Source organism: Nothoprocta perdicaria, unplaced genomic scaffold (assembly GCF_003342845.1).
Source record: "Nothoprocta perdicaria isolate Ctin4 unplaced genomic scaffold, notPer1 scaffold_18, whole genome shotgun sequence".
NCBI lineage: Eukaryota > Metazoa > Chordata > Aves > Tinamiformes > Tinamidae > Nothoprocta > Nothoprocta perdicaria.
This window is the reverse complement of record NW_020454982.1, coordinates 6,956,354-6,977,654: the sequence shown is the minus strand read 5'-3', so window position 1 is coordinate 6,977,654 and position 21,301 is coordinate 6,956,354. Positions and strand designations below refer to the sequence as shown.

At 42.0% G+C, this 21,301-nt stretch overlaps 1 protein-coding gene across 3 annotated transcripts; it reads left to right on the top strand.

Annotated features, from left to right (window-relative positions):
* Positions 1–6,009: 6,009 nt before the first annotated feature.
* Positions 6,010–21,242, top strand: AKTIP (AKT interacting protein). 3 transcript variants are annotated; one of them, XM_026036548.1, is made up of 13 exons: positions 6,010–6,071; positions 7,130–7,317; positions 7,467–7,572; positions 10,118–10,289; positions 14,651–14,766; positions 15,674–15,879; positions 17,275–17,339; positions 17,418–17,518; positions 18,582–18,670; positions 18,767–18,865; positions 19,074–19,181; positions 19,914–19,974; positions 20,365–21,242. In XM_026036548.1, exons 5-13 carry the CDS (start codon positions 14,725–14,727, stop codon positions 20,470–20,472), a joined length of 879 nt encoding a protein of 292 aa, XP_025892333.1. In that variant the 5' UTR covers positions 6,010–6,071; positions 7,130–7,317; positions 7,467–7,572; positions 10,118–10,289; positions 14,651–14,724; the 3' UTR covers positions 20,473–21,242. The 3 variants fall into 3 exon arrangements, with proteins under 3 accessions (XP_025892333.1, XP_025892331.1, XP_025892332.1); XM_026036546.1 differs by having other exon boundaries at positions 6,011–6,071; positions 20,362–21,242; XM_026036547.1 differs by lacking the exons at positions 6,010–6,071; positions 7,130–7,317; positions 7,467–7,572; positions 10,118–10,289 and adding an exon at positions 12,531–12,548 and having other exon boundaries at positions 20,362–21,242.
* Positions 21,243–21,301: the final 59 nt, after the last annotated feature.

Below are 21,301 nucleotides of genomic sequence, written 5' to 3'. Positions count from 1 at the left end.
CGCCGCTGCAGAGCGTCTCCTTCCCGCCACGTTTCGCTGTGACAGGTACGAGGTATCAGTTCAAGGGGGTCGCTGGGCATCCTGGCACGAGGCAGGGGTCCCGGCATCCCTCCCAGCCGCGCTCCGCATTACCCAGGTCGCCGGCGCTTGTTTCCTTCCTCCTCACGCCCCCAACCCGCACACGTTATTGATATAAAGGTTGAAGCTCAGGCAGCTTAACTGTTATGTGGAATGACCTTTACTTTTAATATTAATATATTATTGTAAAGTCTACGCGTCTCATAAATGCAATTTTCAAATTCATATGAAATGCCACGTGCCGAACCTATTGCAACTTTTCCTCTAGTCCTGTGGCAGGTTGCAAACTATGTGAATTAATATGCATCCTCTTCTTGCCCCTTTATTTACTTAGCGAGGTTTGCCGAGCAACTTTATCAAGAGTAACATTATCAAGAGCTTTCCCGCAAGCTGCTTTATCATATTCACATCCGTGTCTGCTCGATACTTGTCACTGTCAATCAAATCGCAATAATACGCAGATGATTTGCTCATTTGGTTTAATAAAATCTCTCTGCTTATTTGCACTGCAGTCATTATGCCACATAATTGCTCTGCCGCCGAGGTGAAAGGCAGCCAGTTGCCTGGGGGATAAGAAGAGACTATTGCTATATGAAGGATTTGTTTCTTTGCCTCTGTCTCTCCCTAGTCACTCATATCCCCAAAATTAATATTGTATTTGAATCCAGTCCTGCTATTCTTATGCAGGCTAACATTGTTATTACTTATTATTTGGATGTGAAGTCATTCATTTTTAGTTTTGATGTCCAAGCTGTCAAGCTAAATTTCATTGTGTACTGCCACATACAATTTTTAACTGCCATTTAAACGAGATTCAAAATCCAAATTATGAAGAGAACATGTTCAAAGGAATGGGCTGACAGGAAGTATAGCTACAATTTTTATTTCCCAGGAAATCAAAGTATAGATCTTGTTATTGTTCTGGGGTGGAAATGTGTGCCGTTTTCATACCTCCTAATCTCTTTTGTATTGGCTGGACACTGTGATTCAGAAACGGGGGGAAAAAGGGGCTAGTTATGCAGATGAGCAGCCCTCGGGCTGCAAAGCCAGGGCCCCGCTCCGAGAAACGATGCAGCGCAGAGCTGGCCCCGCTGGCTGTCGCGAGGCTGGCAGGGATTTGTACTCCCTGTTCCTGCACACGCTGCCGTGGTGGAAGGAGGGAGACCCGGGCGCCCTTCCCGTGTGCCTGACACAGCTGGAATTGCCACGCGATTCCGGAGAACCGCGATCCCGGCACCGGGATGCTCATTACGAACATCAAATACCTCTGTTCTTTTTATATGGCTTCCAAGTAGAGAGGACCTGATTGGTTTAAAGAAAATGGACAAAAAAAAGGAAAAAAGTCCTAGTCTGCCAATTATACTTGAGTTAGGTTCAGAATTTACATCAAACTTAATTAGACCAACAAAATTGCTCTGTTGTAAGGCAATAAATAACATTTTTAGGCCATTGAACTTGAGGAGTCTTTTCTGTGTGTGTAAACTCAGCCTAATAGTAATCAGATATCTAAAGAGAATGATTTGTTTAAATGTTAACATGGGAATAATTGCCTTGGGTGCCTGAATGCAGGAAGTTTGAATTTAGAGAGCCCTTCAACTCGGGAAAGTCCAGGAAAGGGGCGGGAAGTCGCCTTCGGGAAGAGATGTCAAATCTATGCCTCTCAATACATAGTGGTTAATGGCTCACATTCACACTATATTTGCTTAATGTCCTACTTGAAATTGGTTCTTGTTATGGCTATTCCTAGTAAATTAAACATGTGTTTATTCCCCCCGCCCCGTAACTGTGTTCTCTCTCAGCTGTTTTGGGCAAAAGTAACCTAATCCATAAGGAGGCATTGCACTAGCTCTTTGTGTATGTGGCTTTTGCTCTTTTCTTTTTTATTAATACAAGCAAGTATTGCTACCAGCTATCTGAGCAGTGTTTGGTATAACATTAATCTTCATTTGCAAGGGGGCGGGTGTGATGGCAATTGTAATAGGCAACTGATACTGCTCTTTTGTGGTTTTACCACTTTTCAGAGATATATAAGGTAGGGCTGCATTTCACTCCTTTTTATTTTTTTCCCTGTCTATATCATTTGATATTTGGTTTGTATTTTGTTTAAATGAGCATACCTATGAAGCGGTTGGGATCATCCTTTGACTATTATTTACTGCTGTAGAATGGATCGAAAATTGCATTATCAAGTATGCTGCAGCTTATGGCTTTTATTTCCTAGGGAAGAATGTATTAGGTCTATTACAAACCCATCACTGGGATCTGTCACTGTAAGTTAGATGATGATATAACACGTCCTAAACCTGCTGCAGTTGAGCTGAGCCATGTGCTGCATGGAGCCCTATGCAGCAAGGGCGGTGTCGGTAGGTGAAGGATGCTCTAGCTGGATCCCACAGAGGTTCTTGAAAAGGATGTTTCTGTTTCATGAATGACTGTGGGTATCCCTGCTCCAGACTGCAGAGCCAGAGTGTGGATTTATTCTAACTCAATAAAAATCCTGGCATCTTTCCTGAATAACAAAAGGTTCACCAAAAGGGATTGTAAATGCATGTGCATTTCCTGCAGCTAATTATGGCCTCATAGATGGGGTTCCAGGGCAGGAAAGTAAAATGAGAGCTGGGGGAGGGGTTGTTTTTTATTTTTTTAATTTATTTTTATTTTTTTTAGATCTTAAGAAGTCTGTGTGCTTGGAGACCCTCAGGACCCTCAGCCTGCTGCAGCTACCCCTGCTTCCCGCTCTCCAGAGGCCCCTTCCAAGCTTGCCCATCCCAGGCTCTGCAATCTACGGAGGCAGCAGTGCTGTATGACTGTCCCTTTCTATAAATAATCTAGCCCTGTTTTTGTCATAGTTTGCTAGAATTTTATATTGAGATGGAAAGAGTCATTGGCACTACCAGTTGAAATGTTTCACAAAACGCAGATTTATTTATCTTGTTTTAGGCCTGACACTTTCAGTGCACTTTCAGTCAATAGGACTTTAGAAAGCTCAGAATGTTTAGCGCTAATAACAATTACATTAAAACCCAACTTTCTAAAAAGGCCAGTCACAGAAAACTTAGCAACCTCTAGCTTGGAAACAAAATTTTTATTTCATGTTGGCCATGAGAAAGGCTAAGAAAGGAAGGGGACAGGCTCTGTTTTCTTGTCCTTATCGTGGTTGTTGATGCTTTCTAATCTTTAATATTAAAACAATCTTGATTCTAAGTAAGCTTATTTTGTCATGGTGGCTGATTTGCCTTTATAAAATGCAGTGAGAATTTCGTTCAGGATTGATGCTTAATGCTTTTCTCCTATGGAAGCACAGCTGCTGTGTTACGGTTGTTTCAGTGCTGGTTCACGTTCCCCTTGTTGTACACAAATCGGGTATCATCATTGTGTTCCTAGAGAGCTTCCTTGGTGATAAACGGAGAGAAAAGCAAATGTTTGTGCATTATTGATTTCTTAAAAATAATGCTGAGATGTAAGAGAAACTTGCAGCGGATCACAAACACCAGGAAAGAAGCAACTTGACGTATTCTTGCATATTTTATAGCCAGAACTGTATACTAATGTGATATATACCTCTACAGAAATGTTTTGTGCATACATATAAAAACTCATAATAAAGCATTAAAATATGTTATTATCTAAAAATTCTAACCTAGTGTTCTACATGGAATTTGAATTTCAGGTGTCAGTTCAGCACACTTATTTGCTCCTGCTTGAAGAGGCCATTGAAATTTGGTAAGTGACTAAACAGCGAGAAAAATGCATCTTATGACATGATTTGTAATAGGAAATAGCAACAGTCTTTAACAGAAATGTTGCCTGTATTTTTTAGAGATATCTTTATTTCAGATAAAGTGGTGGCAGGATTTTCAAGGCGATGGAATAGGTGATAAGAAGCAATAGGATATTTAAATATGTATTAGAGAAAATTCATAAGAATTTATCTCAAAACGCAGTGCCGAGCGTGGAATAAGCAGTGCTGAGCTTGGAATGCAGCTGCCATAATTAAAAAATGGGTTGGGATATTTTGACGGGTACTCGGGCATTTGTAGACACGACTTGGTGCATACAAATGCACAGAGAGTGAAGCTGCTAGATATTCCTGCAGGACTGGCCTTTTCCCTCCAGCCCAGCTGCCCAAAGCGCTCGTGTGTGTCCAAAATTGTGGTGCCTGGGATTTTCAGAGGTGCTCAAGGCAAAAATTAAGTCGTAATCATTCACTTAATATTGGAATAATGGAAAGCAGTTCAATTGTGACAGCAGTTCTTGGCTTGGGTATTCAATAGGTTACGTGACATTTTTCAGCAATATGTTTTGCTATAAATTGGAGCCAATATGTAAAATAGCATGGAAGTATTGCATCAGGGAGCAGTCTACCCAGCAGCTTGATGAGAGAGAGAGATTTGAGCAATCTAATATTATAGCCCCCCTATTAATTAACACTAGATTTACTATCTAAAAGGAGGTGTTTAAAATTCTGCAAGATGAGACATGGTTATCCTCATAAAGTCTCTTTCTCATAATCCTCATCTTCCAAAGGCATTAACAGACCTTACATTTGCAAAGTGGAAATTATTAAGGATAATTAAGATGAAAGATTTATTTGATAGAAGAATTCTCATGATGTTTGGAAATACTCGGTTTAAATTTAATCTCAGTGCATACTTTTGCTGTTTAGAATGAAACACTCTGTAATAAAGGGTAACTATAGACGGCCAAACCATGCTTCTAAATTGCAGAAAAACAACTTGCATCCCATATATATATATATATATATATATTTATATATATATATGTAAACCTCACTATATTGTGCTTTTTCTAACTGTTAAATGGGTGTACAACAGGACTGAATGAAATGAGAATTGCAACACCTTGAGATATTATTACAAACAATTACAGTCTGAATGGGAGATGCAAATCCATACAGCCCCACCTGGGGAAAAGAGAAAAAAAAGGTTGCAAATGGCATTCAAAAGACAGAATTCAGCTAAAATATAAAACACACAAAAAGGATGTGGACAGAGATGCTATATTAAAGATATTCTGGGGAAGCATGGACTCTTATTCATAGGCAAAGCTTCTCAGCTGATATCCTGGCTGTTGAAGTGAACAGAAATTCTGTTGATACTCCTAATGGGTCCATAATGTCATTAAAACATTAATTTATGAATAGTTGTAATTGCAGACACAGGCTGGCTGAAGTTCATGTGCCTTGCTCATGATGTAGTAGAACCTAAAAATTGTATTATTGGCTTGAAATTACTGACGTGTTTGGGACTCGAGAGCCCTAAAAGATCTTTCAGTGGAGGCAGGCCTGCCAGGCAGACACCGTCCTTGGTAGCTTTTCATGGCCGTTTCCCACTGAACGGGATCGTTTCCTTGGCATATTCACCCTCAGTCCCCAGTCTTTACTCTTCATAGTCAGTTCTTTGATCAGTCATACACTAAGTTTTTTAAATATTCAGCTTTTTAAAATTACCAACCACTTACATACCTGCTTAATATGTCACTTTACCAGGAAAGTAATAAGATGATGAAAGGAGGAAAGTGACTTTTGTGTAGAAATACGGCTTTGGGTGTGAGTGAAATAATAATAAAAAAAAATAGTCCTACTTTATTATGTCTTATCATCTCTGAAATTATGTAGGAATTTTTCAGTCGACAAATTAATTTTCAGCTGGAAAATCGCGCTTATGAATGGGTTTTGGTCTGACTTTCACTCATCGTACCACTGCAGCAGAGCCGGGGCTTCGTAATGATATTGTGGAAAGCGCTGATCAAAGGTTGTTTACATGGCCTGTGTTCCCTGATTTGCCAAAGTTGTCTGACACAGATGCACTTTAATGACTATTCTCTGCAAAAATGATTTTTCAAAAAGATTCTTTAATCTGATTACTCTATAATCCTTGCTTATATTCTGGAGAGTGGGAGATTACGTGCGTGCTGCTTCTTTGGAAGTCTATTTAACGTGATGGTAATTCAAAATGTCCCGTGAAAGAAAGGTAAAGATAAAAACAAAATTTAAAACCCTCTATCTATGAGGAAATAGCCATTACAACTCTAAGTCTAGCTAACACTTTTTAATCACCGAAGAGTTGCTGTTAAAAAAGTTTAAATTAGGAATTTTAATTCATCAATAGATTATTTTCAGTATCCTGAAAATGGTAATATATAAATTCTTATTTATGTTTATAGTGTGGTTTACTATTGTAAGTCAAATTCAAACATACAAGTTTTTGTTTAAACAGCAGATAAAATATTCCTTTTTCTCCTCAAAACGGAGAATTCTTTTCAAAATTATATTATGCAGAATCAAAATTTATCTTAGAAAGAACAGTAATTCTTGCCATTCAAATGGGAACTACTGCATAAACATAAAGAAGACATTTTTAGGATAAAAAGTACATGAAGTCATTTTTAGAAGTTTTATTCTTCTGATTTCTGCATAGTACGACTCACAATAACTAAGGCTTCTGGCTTAGAAAGTAAGGAATCTGAAAACCATGCCCACTTAAATGATTAATGTAGTGATATAAATGATTCTTTTTCCACAGTACTAGACAGACTCCAGAAAGAAATGGTGCAGGACTCTGAGATGGCATTTCGTCACTGATGACTTCTATTTTAAGACCATTAATAGCCCACCTATCATGTCCATAAATGTAAATATAAATGTCTGAATATTGTGGTGACATGTATCTTTTATATAAAATGAGTTTATGAAAAAGTAAGACTTCCTATGGGGAATCAGGATATATAATAGTTCTGTCCCTCTGTTGTTGGAGCGAGTTTGCAGATGGAGTTTTTTACTGTTGCTGCTGACAGAGCAGAGACCAACAGCAGATCCTGCAATTCTTCTACCCTTAGAACTAAAAATCACATTTTGATGCTGCAGATGGTCCTGGTTCACCTCATCTCTTCCACAGCGAAAGCTTTCAAAATATTTTCAAATGCACTTTTATTTTGGTGCCTCTAACTACATCTATTCTAGCTTTTTCATTGTTTAAAAAAAAAAATCTGTGCTAATTTTGATCTTTTCATTGTTATACTGTGTTACCAGGCTTGTCGGGCCCTAACAAAGGGGTGAAGTTGGGTGAAATGGAAGAAAATGGCACTTATTTTCAAATTCCAGTGGAGCAGTGTGACAAAGTACCTGAAGAAACCCCTAGCCCAGCTCACACAGAGAGAACCGCGGATGCGGAGAGCAATCTCTGGGAAGCTGTGAAGACCTCCGTGGAATCTGCCCCTGTACATAGTAAGTTTGGGAAAGTGTTCCCAAATCAGATGCCTTTCTGGCATACTGCAAAGGCCAGACGTGTTCAACAGCTCTGGCTTTTCCTCTAAATATTCAATACAAACAGATCACCCAGATGACTGTTTGTGCTCTTGCCCCTCAGGATGATGACAGAACTGTGATGTGATGCATTTCTTCTTGTGGACAACCCCTGCAGCTGACCAACTCAACCTCCCATCCATTGACCTGTTTGTAGGTGCATTTAAAAGGTACTTTTTTTAAATATTCATACATGTTTATAATTGTATTTTAGGAATCTGTTCTCTTGGTTTAAAAAGGATGCGTTTGTTATTGGCAATTCCACATTAACCATAGTCCAAATAGAGAGCAGTATAGAGATATTTTAAAATCACTTTGGAATCAGTGTAGCATTTCAGAAAGAAAGAAAATTCTAAACATGGCCACTTGTATTTCTAATTAGCTTGTCCTATCAAGTGTCATTGTATATTCTTGTAGCATACACGTCAAAAGGAATTACATTTGAAAGACCAAAACAAGATGTTCAGGGGCTCAAGCTTTTAACTCTGTAGTAATTGTGTTTATTAATGTTGAAAGTGATAATGGCAAAATATCATCTTTCACCTTTGCATTTTTGGAGGAAAAAGGTGACACTAATATTATTAGTTATGAAGTAAGGGTATGTTTTGTGTAATCGTATAGATGGGCTTTGGAAATTCTCTTGTCCGTCTTCACACGGAACTCCTGAGGATTTCAGTGGGAGACCAGCTTACATATTTATCTGCAGCTAGCAGCAGTAGCCCTGATCGTTTTTTTATTGTCATACAGCATATATCTTGTTTCAGTGCCGGTATTTTAGTCATTTCTCTGCCTCTGGATCGCACCGTGCGAATAGGACAGCTGCAGATCACCACCTAGTGGTGCCAAGTGGTCCCTTGAGCTAACTGGGAGTCTATTTTAGCTTTCCTCTTCATCTCTCGAGTTCAGATTATTTCTGAGCACTTCGGTCACCCCTAAGTGTGAAATTCTGGCCCAGATTAAGTCAGTCAGAACTATCCAGGACCTCTGAATGCTGAATGTAATATTAAATATCCCTTAAATGACATGGTCATCATCTCTCTTGTTTCACAGAGAGGTAGGTACTTGGCAATTTATCTTTTGGGTTATGAATTGAGGGGCTTGAGGATGAATATATGCATTGCAGAAAGTCTTTGCCAACATGTTTCTTCTTCCATGCTATCTTAAAGACAATTTTTAAATGAAATTTTTTTATTGTATTTAGCCTTCTGGGTAAAAGAGCTATGCCAGAAACCTGGATTTTAATATGAAGATAGAGCTATTTGGCTCTCCATTTTACAGCTTCTTTCTTCAAAATCTCCCGAGAGAATTAAACTGATGCACTTCGAGTGATAGCCCATCTCTTTAAAGACGATGATGCCATTTTCAAAGGCATTCTTGGTGTGCAAATGACAATGGACCTTTAATACCCTTTCAAGCTGATTCAACAAGCCCTAAAGATTTTGTGCTTCGGGCTCACGGTATCTTTTATATATTTCCTTGAATAGGTAGTGAGATGTGGAAATGGTAAAGGCAGAAGAGTTAGGCTATTTGTGTAAGGTGATTTTTATCCTACCTTTACGTACAAAGTGAAAAAGTAGCAGGATTTGTATTAAACTGTCTGATAATATTTTCTACAGACACCAAGCCATAGGAAAAGAAATCTTTAATAAGATAAGCAAAATATAAATATACAAAGGCCATTCTAGACCGGATTATCCTCCTTCACCAGAGAAAATACAAAGATTTTGTTCAGTAAAATTCGTTCAGATCTAGCGTGACTAAAAGCAGAATCTAGTCCACTATATTACTTATTATTTTTAGCCTGACTCATAGGACAACTTCTGTGTACCTCTTTGAAGTAATTATATTAAATTTAGCTATTCTGGCATTACTGATTTACCAGAGAGTAAATTGCTTTTTATTTACTTTTTTTTTTTTTTCATTTAACTTTATTTAACTTCCTCGATGTGTAAAGCTCACCTGAGGACATCTATTTGGATAGACTTTGTTTGGGTTTCAGAAGCAAAGAGGGATTAAATTGCTGCACTCCCACTGCATGGTCAGTACTGTTAAGGTGGGAAAACAAAGGAAAATCCTTGTGCATGCACCTAAAGATTTATTATACTGTTGTACTGATGTTTTGGGGTTTAGATTTTTCCAGACTTGATGTTTTCCTCAATGAACAGATTTAAGATTTTAAATAATTTAATAGTAATTTAAAATGAGAAAAAGAAAGCACAATAACAATGATGTTTGTAGTATTTGACTGTGCCAGGAGCAAATGGCCATACGCAGGGCAATTTAGTCCTTTGACACTTGAGGACTTTGAGCGGGGGCACTCTGGCCTTGCACCCAGGCTGCAGGCAGTGCCTGTTCCTGGAGTCACACACAGTATGGTGTTGTGCTCATTGCACGTGGTTCCTAGTGATCAGGCAGAAAAAGCGTTTTCCTCATCGGTGGTTCAGAATAAGCATCTATGAAAATATATTAGCCAAGATCTTTTTTTTTTCTCTTCTGTCAATGTGTTTCTATAGTTGGCAAAACAAGTAGCTTTGGAGTATAGCAGTGTTTGGAGAATCAACAATAATATGTTCAATACCTGATGCCCGCTATTACTACAGGAACATTTCATCAAAGTTAGCAAATTAAAATTCTTTATTATCGTTGTGATACAGTTTTTATGATGCCCTGAACGTGTACACTGAAATAAGACCTGTTGTTCTGATCATCATGCAGGTTCCAGAGCAAGACCATGATCTAGCAGCAGCACCGTAGGACAAGTCCTCTCATGGAGAAAACCTCGCAGAAAAGATTTCTGGAAGCATCATCTTCAGAGAGACGTGGCAGGACAAGATTGGATGCTGTTAGTAGAAAATACATGAGAAAAAAGAGATAGAGAAGCAATGAGGTAAGAAAGCAGATAAACAGGTATGGAGAGCCTGGTGCTGGACAACCAAGCCTTTTCTAGACTAACCGCAGCAGAAAGACTGCATGTAAGAGGGAACAGAGAGCAACTGCGGCTATGACCTGAGCAGGAGTTGTGTGGCACCATGTTCTGCTTTCCCTGGGCGCACTGAGAACAGGAATTTGGGAAAGGGTTTCACAACCACAGGTAGTTGGGCTTGACTAACTGTGGCTAAATGCTCAAGATTTGGAGTGTTGTTGGGGCAAGGCCAGGCAGATATAAGAGTGTTCAAGACACGTGATGACCCTGACATGGTGTTTCTGCTGGGGGAATAGGGGTGGAAGTGGCTGTATTGGTGTATTTGTCACTTGCCCTGCTGCTCTGGTCTGTGACCCAAACTGTGACCAATGGTTAGTTTTGGACTTGCACTCCTGTGACTGCCCTAGCAGGCCCAATGGGCAACACACGAGTCCCCTGAGCTCGGGATGAGCCAACTGGGGTTTATTTCCCTTCCCGCTCTTACACATCCTCTTCCCCCTGCACTCTGCTGCCTCCATAGCAATTTTGCTCATGTGGATGCACAGCCCCTTCTCTTTCCCGCGGGACCGTCTCCTCCAGCAGCTTCCTGCCGGTTTTACCTCAGCGGGTTTAGACTAATTGCCCCGTTCCCCCGCTTTCCCCCCGCGCCCTCCCCTCCCCTCAGCCGCTGCCGCCATTTCCCACAGCGCGACGCGCCCTCCCGCCCCGTGGGCAGCGCCTCGCGGGGGGCGGGCCGAGCCTGCGAGCCGCCAATCACCGCCGCCCGCCCCGGCGCCTTCGCCAATCGCGAGCCGAGAGCAGGTTGCTCGAGCGACGGCTCCGCCAGCCAATGAGAGGTGCTTCCTCGGCACGCTGCCTCCTCCGTGCTTTCTTCCTGCTCACAGAGTGACAGGTGCGTCAGCGCAGCCCATTGGCTCGCCCTCCAGAGACGGGCAGCGCTTTTTACCAATCACCACCAGCGCGGCATCACCCCGGGCCGCAAACCTTATTGTGTCACAGGCAGGAGGGCGGCTCTCATTGGCCGGCGCGGCAGCGCAAGCGGCTCCCCGCGGGGGGCCGCGTGACGATTGGTCGGGCGCGCCCGGATGTGCGCGCCGAGGGGTGGGGTTTAAATGGGGCTGCGGCGGGGGGAGCGGCGGCTGGCGGGGCCTGCGGCGGCCGCGGCGCCGGTGAGCGGGGCGGGAGGGCGGCGGCGCGCGGGCGCCTCTGTGTGCGCGTTAATGTATATATATATATATATATGTGTGTGTGTGTGTGTATGGGCACGCGCGCCGGGTCTCCCGGGAGCGCGCAGGGCTTTGCCCGAGAGACGCTCCCGGCCGCCGTGGTCGCGGCGGGCGAGGCCTGTGGGGCCGCCGCGGGGCCTGGCGCCCGGCCGCGGGAGCAGCGGGCGCTGGCGGCGCGGGGCCGGCCCGCCTCCCAGGGCGCCGCTCTGCGCGCCGGCGGGCCCGGGCTGCGGACACGGCGGCTCCTTGGTGCAGCCCTGATGCGCAGCAGGGACACAGCCTGAATCTGTGGTGCTCAGTGTAGATATAAATATATAAATACATATAGATATCTGGTTAAAGGACTTGCCGAGCAGGGGGTGCATCAGTATGAACGTGACGAGAGCGGAGCTGTCCGGGAGCTGCTGCTGCCTCGTGTGCCCGGGGAAGCAGCGCGCTGTCGGCCCCGCGGGAGCGACGCCGGAGCAGGGGCAGGAGGGAGTCGCTGTGTGCGCCTAGCGCCCTGCCAGACAGGGACGGACACGGCGGGTTGTGTCTGTCCAGGAGGGTGCTGCTCTCCCTGGTGGGGCTGCCCTGGCACTAGGCACCACGCACACGAGACACCAAAGCAAAGGGGAATGACTCCAGTGATGAGAAAATGGGTTTAGTGGTGCTGGCCCTGGCTTTGCGCGAGGCAGGTCCTCCGTGGCGAGAGGTGGGAGAAACCATGTGCAGATTTAAACGTGATCTAACGGATATCCAACTTCTTATTTCTAGTGATTCTTTAATGCAGCGTAGCAAACTGCAGGATAAAGGCACCAGCAGCATGAGCAGGTGCAGGGCAAGTTTCTTGTGCCCAAGATGTTTTCCTTTCTCTTTTTCTCTCTCTCATGCTGTTATCTGTAGTGCAGATGGGAGTGTGTGTGATTTAAAAGAAACAAACTCTGAAGAGCCTTGAACAGCTCTTGAAATGGCCTTCTGCAAAACCCTGCTCTGAGATAACACCCTGTTCTAACAAGTGAGTGAAACTGGGGATGCTTTACTAAAAGTTCAGAACAGTTGCCAATCGCTTCTTGCCAGGAAACAGCTGGATAAACGGTGGCTACCTAGCAGAACCTGCAGGAGTTACTCTGCTGTTCAACTGGGGCTAAATTACTGCTCCATGTGGGACAGGAAACCGGTTCTTAATGACTTGTAAACAGGCGCCCATAAAGCCAGACTTTGCTGGGACGCGGAGCTGCTTCCTGCAAGGAGCCTTTGGAGCCCGGAGCGCACTCGGCCGCTTCTCCAGCTCCCCTGTCACTTCTCTGTTTGCCTGAAAGAATCTGGGCTGTGTGTCCTTCTCCGACCTGTTCCTGCATCTTATGTCTTAGGTTCTGGAATAATATGTTACTTAATCTTAAAAAGAAAGGAAAAAACACTCTAAACTGCCAAGTACTCACTCCACTTGGCTACTAGTGCGTCCAAGGCCGTGCCTGTTCCTAGCAGCTTGCTCTCCCGTCAAGGCCGTGTTGCTCTCACTCCCTGTGGGTCCCTTCCTCCTCCCTCCGGCTTCGCCGAAGTTCCCTTGGGAATGTTCCCTGCCACCCTGCTGGGGGAGTCTGGCTGGATCCTGTGGGAGAGGGAAGGCTCCGCTGCCTCTGGCGCATCCTGCTTTGGCTCTGCTCTCCAGACGGGATATGGGGACAGGCAGCAATGCGGGCTGTCCCGACAGCCCTGCTTGTCTTTGGGGTGTTTTGGTATTGGGTCGAGCTTGAACGTTTGTATGAGATGATTTTGAAGCGGGGAAATGAATTTTCAGCGCTTTTCTGAATGTGGTGTTTGCTTTTTCTTTTTTTTTTTTTTTTTTTTTCTCTCTCTCTCCTGGCTATTATATAGTCATAGGCATGTGACTATATGGCATAGGCATTGTGAGGATATAACATTGCTAGACTTTCTTTGTCTAAGTGATCTAGCTTAACTTTCTCTCTTGTAAAAAGATTGCCATTGATTGTCCCTTCTAAAGGAGCTTTGATTACGACATAATAATTTCTCTATAAAGTAATCCATGTAACGTGTGAGTAGTTACTGATTTGCTGTAGAACAACTTAAGAGTACTGGCTGTGATATAAACCTGGGTTCTTCCCTCTATCCCCTCCTTGCATCCTTGGAATTGCACCTGCCAGCGTTGTACAAATGCAGTAAACGGAGTTGTCCCCCACATGTATTTAGTGCAGTCAGAAGAGAAGGAAGAGAAACAGGTTAGAAATCAGGAGAGTTGGAAGAATTAGTAGGAAAACAGGCTGTGCCGGAGCAAGAGGTGTTGTAGCCAGGAGTAGTTCTGGCACATGCAGTAGCAAGAAGCCCTGTGTGTGTCGTGTGTGTGTGTGTGTGTATTTTGCTTTACTTTAAGTGCCGGGCTGCTGGAGGTAACACCCTAAGGATTCCAAAGAGGGGAACATTGTTATCGAGGGCGCAAACAGTAGATGATGGGGTGAAATACCAGACATTGCTTAAATCCTTGTTATTGAGTCACTGATCATGCTAAGCCCTAGTGCTCATAATGAAACCATTAAATGAGCTACAGAGAAACTTCTGTGCTTGGTGGCTTTGTCTGTTCCTGGCCAAGTTTCAATGCAGATGAAAACAAAATGACACATGCATGATGCAAACTCAATGAGAGGATCCCGACCTTCGCTGGGAAGGGTAGAGAGCTTCAAAACTCGTGCTCTGAAGAGACATGTGGCAAGGGACAGCACCTCACACACCACAGAGAAAGCTCTCGTAGTCCTGTCCAGTGCTGGGCTTTGCTCTTGGAGTGAAAACTTTTATTATTTTTGAATATATAGAGGCTTTGACTGTACTGAGCCAAAATGCAGAATGTGAGACTTAAAATTTCTAGTTGAAAAGAAGCAGCGATTCTAATGCAAAAATTATTTCATGGATAACTATAAGAATGTTCTGAAGTGTGATAAATAACAGAGCTTTACTACTGTCGTTATTAGTAATCATCTGTTGTTGATCTTAACCTCAGAAGGTGACATCTCGTAGTTATAGGAATGTAAACTGTCTGCAGATTTAGATTTGACCCCAGTGTGTCTTTATGTGTACCCACTAAACTCTAATTCTGTGTGTTTTTAGGGTATAAGCTGGAGACACCTGAGGAAACTCTGAAGGCACTGAAAAATTACAGTCCCTTGTTTGGAATACGCGTAATGAACCCTTTCTGGAGCATGTCTACGAGCTCTGTACGCAAGGTAACTATTTAATAACAAGATGCCATTAGAGATGAATCTGCACTGAGCGATGCTGTACGTTAAGTGCTGCGTGATGACGTTACATACATACACCCAGCGCAGGAAATATGTAAGGTCTCTTTTCAGAGTATCACTTCTGGAAAAGACTATCAGTTTTTCAGCACCAGAGTAAATTACATACCTCTGATGCATGGGTTTGGTTACTTGTCAAGTATCAAATTCTTGAGAACTCTGTACATAAATCATGCTATGTTGCCACAACTAGCTTAATCACAAGTATTTAACCTGAAAATTTGCTTGGGAAACTTTATGGTTTTACTATAGGGTCTATAGGTAATACAGTGTCCTCTAGCAAGTGGTCAATTGAGTGGAAAAGGCCTTTTTCTTAGCATAAAACAGCAGGAAATGCAGTATTCATAGGAACACTTCTGTATAAAGTTCTCTGTGTTTTATCTCAGCTTTATTACCCTACTTGTGCAGAGACTCTCTGAATTCCGAAGGCAGAGGTGTTTGCCAGTGGGAATGGTTTGTTGGGGTACATGGTGTGCTGGAAATAGACTTGACTTCTAAGCTGGAGCTATATATTATCTGGTGCCAGATAATTTATTTATACTTACAAGCCTCCTTAAGCACTAGTCCTAATCTGCAGATTTCCTCTGCAGTAGTAACAGAGGACTGTGTGCAGGCTCCAGAGGTTAATTGCTTTTGCAGTTGTAGACTAAGCTTAATGGAATACAAGTGTCTTTAAAAACACACACAGAAAGAACACCAGAATCCAAGACCAACTTCATTGTCCAAACATGTAATTAGTAAGACAGTATTTAGAGCCGTGTTTAAAATGTGCTCTTATGTTTAATACTTAGAAAATCCGACCTGTTATATTTGTGATTCTCTTTTGATCTAACAGAGACCTGAAGCTGAAGAGAAAACGCTGGCTGGAGAACTAAGAACGAGTCCTCCTCGAGCCTCTGCAAAGAAACAGTTGCCTTCTATTCCCAAAAATGCTGTGCCAATAACCAAGCCTGCGTCCCCTGCCCCTTCCTCCCAGTCGACAAATGGAACACATGCTTCGTATGGACCTTTTTATTTGGAGTATTCTCTGCTCGCAGAATTGTAGGTTTTCACTTTTTTTTTTTCTTTTTCCCTTACTGTTTTAGATCTCTGGACTTGTGCTTTAAGAAAAAAAAAAACAGTTCTTGCGTGTGTTATCTCTGAAGAAGGCAGTAAAACTCTGCAAAATTTGGAGCAGCCTTAATCTCTTGAGGTAGCTGAGAACAAAATGGGATGAGATTTTAAGGGGTGTGTTTAGACTTGATTTTTTGAAATATTTCTTGAGCTTTATTTTGGAGCCTCCTGACCAGTTATCTTCATCTTTTTGTTCTGTTTTTAGAAATAATCGATTTTGGAAGCAAGTATTAATAGAAGTAAGCAGATGTCTGCTAGATAGGAGAGCAGTTATGGCTATAGGGTCCTGTCGATGTCACTGGCATGTGGGAGCTGCCTTCAGTGGTTTTAGAGAACACTTGAACAGCACCTGTTGTGGCCTATAAAATGAATATTAGGAAGACTGTATTCTTTCCTGACTTTCAAATGATAATTAACATGAACTTTATGAGTAGTTAGCAAGTTAAAATAGCTTTCCTTGGGTTGAATGAATTGATCTGTTAGCAATTTGTAGACTGCTGTGGGAGCAGATTAATCTGTCTGCAAAACTTCCTAGTTATATAACTTGTGTTTTGTGCTACAGAGCTGAGGAGAATTCCTCTGTAATAGATGGATGGGATTGTAAACTATGCAGAGCCTTTTGGAATGAAATTCCCTGGAGTCCTGATGCAATATTAAGTCTCAGTTGGATTTAACCATTAAGTTGAAAGGGAGAATTCTCAGAGCATTAAACAATCTTGTTTAGAAAACTGACACAAACTTCTTAATACAAGTAAGATTTAAATTTTATTAGGACCTTTGTGCACTCCTTAATTTGAAAAATAGTAAGAATGTACTTTATCCCTCTAATACTCTTAGTTAGCAAGTGCAACTTCTAAAAAGTCACAGGTTAAGGGAGAGAGGGAAAAGATTTGGTCAGATCTCAGAAATAATGGGAAGTGGTGATAACTGTATCAGATTTGCAGTTAAAATTGAATTAAATCAAGACCTTTTTGTATCTCCTTTACTTTATATTTGGGATTTCAGTAGAAAAATAAAAACCTAGCAGCGATGTTGTGCATTAAATAGATGTTCTATACTTCCGATTTACCCTTTTGTTAAGAAACGCTGGGTCTTATTTGTAGCCCTTTAAAGGGAAGGGTAGAAAAAGCAGGGGGAAAGACGGATTTTTCCCTAGTTCTGTGCCTCTCCTTTTGAGAGCAGTCACCCTTGGGAACTGAGTGGAAGTTTGTGGAAGAAATCCACTGTTAACCTCCTGGCAGTGAGTCCTGGCTTTGCTCGTGTTAACTTGCTGTCGATTTAAGGTGGTTGTGGAGCTGTTCTAAATGCTGTTCCTAATTGCAGTACCCTGGTTGTAAAGCAGAAGTTGCCGGGTGTCTATGTGCAGCCATCTTACCAGTCAGCAATAAGTAAGTTTAAATGTAACTCAACAAATTAATAAACAAAGAAAGAAATTCTTCCACTCAAGCAAGCTTTCTCATTTGCAGTGTGGTTTGGAGTAATCTTCATAAGGCATGGGCTGTACCAGGATGGTGTGTTTAAGTTTACTGTCTATATTCCTGATAATTATCCAGATGGAGACTGCCCGGTAAGTGGTGCTATGGGCACAGAGGGAATTTTATGAACTTAATAGCCTAAAGCATCTAAATCAACCAGTTCTTTACCTTTTGAACGATTATTTCCTTGGCAAGAAAGTTGGATTTGGAGACCTCTTGTAAGAGTTTAAACTGGAGTAGCAACGTAGTAGGACATAAAATACAAGAACCTGTTAAGCACTTAGCACAATACTTCAAAATTTATTGCCTGTGTCTCCTCTAAAATACACCGAAACAACTACGAGAAATTGAAAAGTCTGGTGGTGGGGAAGAGCAGAGGTGGATAGTAGAGAATTACCTTTTGTTTGTTTTTTTTTTTTTTTTTGTGGGAAAAGTATCCTAGGAAGTGTAGTCCTTTAACAAAAATGGCCTCAGTCAGCGTGGCTCTTGGAGCAGGGCACCCAGCCCTCTTGGCCTAATTCCTTTAAAAGGAGAAGTGCGTGAGCAAGTGCTGGGGCCGGGAGCTGGCTGCTGTGTCAGAAGCTGCTCTGTCTGGCGTTGGCTTTTGTTTCAAGCTGTCGTCTTTAAAAAGGTGTCACCAGTGGATGGATACACCCATCGGTGTTTTACCAGGGTGTTGAAACTAAGCTAATGCATAATGCGATGTAAACTAATGCCTAAATGCCAAGGAAACAAATTGGAAAGAGTACAAGGCATTTTGGTGTCACTGCACAGGAGACTTAAAGAGGTGTAGGATTAAAAAATATATTGATTTCAATATATTGATTGCAACTCAGGTAGGTAAAAGGCTCCCAGCCACCGAGAACTAAAGGAGTAGTTCTGGTTTTAGCTGCTCTTATCTGATGTTACTGCCTGTGTTGGCTGTCGAGCTTGTGCGGGGAGCTGGGTTAGTTCCTTGATGTGTTGATAAACATGTGAGAGAGGGCAAGACCCTGCCTGTAATGAGGGCGTCTTAGATTACAGCTTCACAGTCAGGATAAACAGTTTGGAGTTGTCTCCTCTTAGGACAGTCCTGGCTAATTAGTGCTTGAAAATGACATTTGTCTAATCAAAGAAAAAATACTTTTAAAATGGAATCTCTCTTTTCTAATGCAGCGCTTGGTTTTTGATCTGCCTGTCTTCCATCCGCTAGTAGATCCTGTGTCTGGTGAACTGGATGTGAAAAGAGCATTTGCAAAGTGGAGGTTGGTACTAAAATACTGGCTTATAATTTGAAAGGTGTTTTTCTCATTTGTTTGTTTTATTCCTCCTTTTTTTTCACTATGATTTGCTCTTTTTAGGCGGAATCATAATCACATATGGCAAGTTCTAATGTATGCTCGCAGAGTCTTCTACAAGATTGATACGACGAGTCCCCTGAATCCTGAGGCTGCAGTGCTGTAAGTATCTTCCCCGCATGCAGTCGTGCTCTGCTTTGGAACTGTGCTTAGAAGTAGAGAAAGAGTCTACAACTGTTCTGTGTCAGTTTGTAGTCTACACTTTGAGTTGCTTAGACTGGAATCTGAAATTGAGGCTTAGCAAAGTCTGAGCCTCCACAGCAAAGGTAGCTTTTGCAAGCATTTAGCATTACTTATTTCTGTTTTGCAGGTATGAGAAAGATATTCAGCTGTTCAAAAATAAAGTGGTGGACAGTGTCAGACTATGCAGCAGTCACTTATTTGATCAGCCTAAAATAGAGGATCCCTATGCAATCATGTAAGTACCATGGACAAACTCACCATGTCCTAATATTGTGAAAAGAAATTTAAGGTAGCAGTTGTTTTGAAGTGTAAGAGATGGACAGTAGACTGAAGTTGAGTGACCTGATTCTTAACTTCGTAGGAATACTGTGAGTTTTGCTCCTCTTTACTACTGAGTGAACCTTAGATATAACCAGATGCTTCTGCTTACTGTTTTTTTTTTTTTTTTTTTTTTTTTTTTCCTCTCTTAACTAAGCATATGAAAACTTTAAGAAATGTACCCTCCCAATGTGGCAATATCCCAAGGGCACTGACAGATTCTGCCTTCAGACCTTCCTGAAGGGATTTTCAGGCTTGTAGCTTGGTTAATTACACTGGCTGATTCCTGAAGAGCTTCCTTTTGCAGAGGGGATAGAATAATAAGCTCCACATGTCTTTCTTTTAGCATCAGCAGCATGAATTTCCAGTTCTGAATGCAAATAAAAATGAGAACCCAAGTACATCTAGTTGAAAGGATGCATGGCAGCATGACTTGTAGTTCATAGCTGTAACACTGAAAGCTTTGCAGTTGACTTGAAAAAACAACTGAAACAAGGAAAACTGCTCCTTTTCACTTTATATATATATATATATATATATATATATATGGTAAACCTATATTATTGTAAACCTATTATATTAGTGTAAACCTATATATATAGGTTTACAAAACCACAAAATAAGACATGTCTGTTCACTTTTTCCATAGATTTTCTCCATGGAATCCAGCAATCCACGATGAAGCTAGAGAGAAGATGTTGAGTCAAAAGGTAAGTGCAAAGTCCAAATATTGACTGTAAGGAGTGTTTTCCTGTCAGCAAATGTGCTGAAACTGGTCATATACCTAAGCGGTTGCATTAGTGTTGTAACTTGAGCATTAAGCAAATAATTACTCCCTTTTTAGTTTATGTCTTTACCTGTAGTAGTCAGTCTTGCAGGTTGGCTGAGCTGTGCTGGTCCAAGTGATTAATTCTAACCATGATAAATGTTTGGAGCGGGGAGGGACTGTCTGCAGAAAGCTACAATTTTGTGGTGGAGAGAAAGTACCTGCTGCTTCTCACCGTGTCACTGAGTGTCCAGCCAAGCCTAGAACGGACGGGCAGAGTGGCGAGGTTTAGGATATCTAACAGCTCTGCCTTTGCCTTTCTTGCACCTAGAAGAAGCCAGAAGATCAGCACTGCAAAAGCTCCCACGTCTCTGGCCTGTCGTGGGTAAAGCCGGGCTCAGTGCAGCCTTTCAGCAAAGAAGAGAAGACGATGCCCACCTAGCTCCCCGGCCGTGTGCTCGGAGCGCTCGCCCGGGGTGCAGGGAAAGCAACGGAGGGAGAAACAGCCAAGCAGCAGTTTCCTTCTTGACTATGGATTAGTAAAAACTGAACGGTAGCAGTGACTCCAGTAAAGCTGCTCGATGGATTACTGACTCTTAATGTTTTACATATGCATTAGGTTTTAAAGGCTTGCCTGGAGTTTGGAAGTATCTCTGAACACTACAGTACTTCTGCTTGGAGGCTGTCTAGGGTGGGTAATTCCTCAGGGCTCTGAATCGCCTGGAGGTTTTGGGTTGGTTTTTAAGCTTTTATTTTTCCCTCCAGGAGTAGCTTTTTTTTTTGAATCTTAAATTGCTGGCAGAAATATTAGCAGGAAATATGATGCCAGAGGTAAGCTGTGTTCATGTAAACTAATATAGCAGAGTTAAACACTATATTTAATGGTTTTAAATACTTTGGTTTCTATTGTAAATATATTAGGATTTGAAATTGTAAATAGCTGGTTCAATTGCTCCATTTAGCACTTTCCAGAGGTAAAGCTGAGGTTGATACTCAGTGTATGATGTATTATTGATTTGTAAATGGATATTGTCACTAAAGCGCACATTAGTCTGACAAGGTGAGAGCAGCGTCAGCCTTGTTGGACTTGGATTACATAAACACTAAAATGAGAATTTTTAATGGTGGTCTCTTGAGCTAATAAAATCTTAGAGGGTTTTAGATTCCCTAGGTGTCTATGCTGCAGGGTTTACTAGGCTAGCTTGACTAATGTGTGGTAGTAGTGACATCTTAAAAAATAAACAAAATCATGATCCATCTCTTGTCCCTCT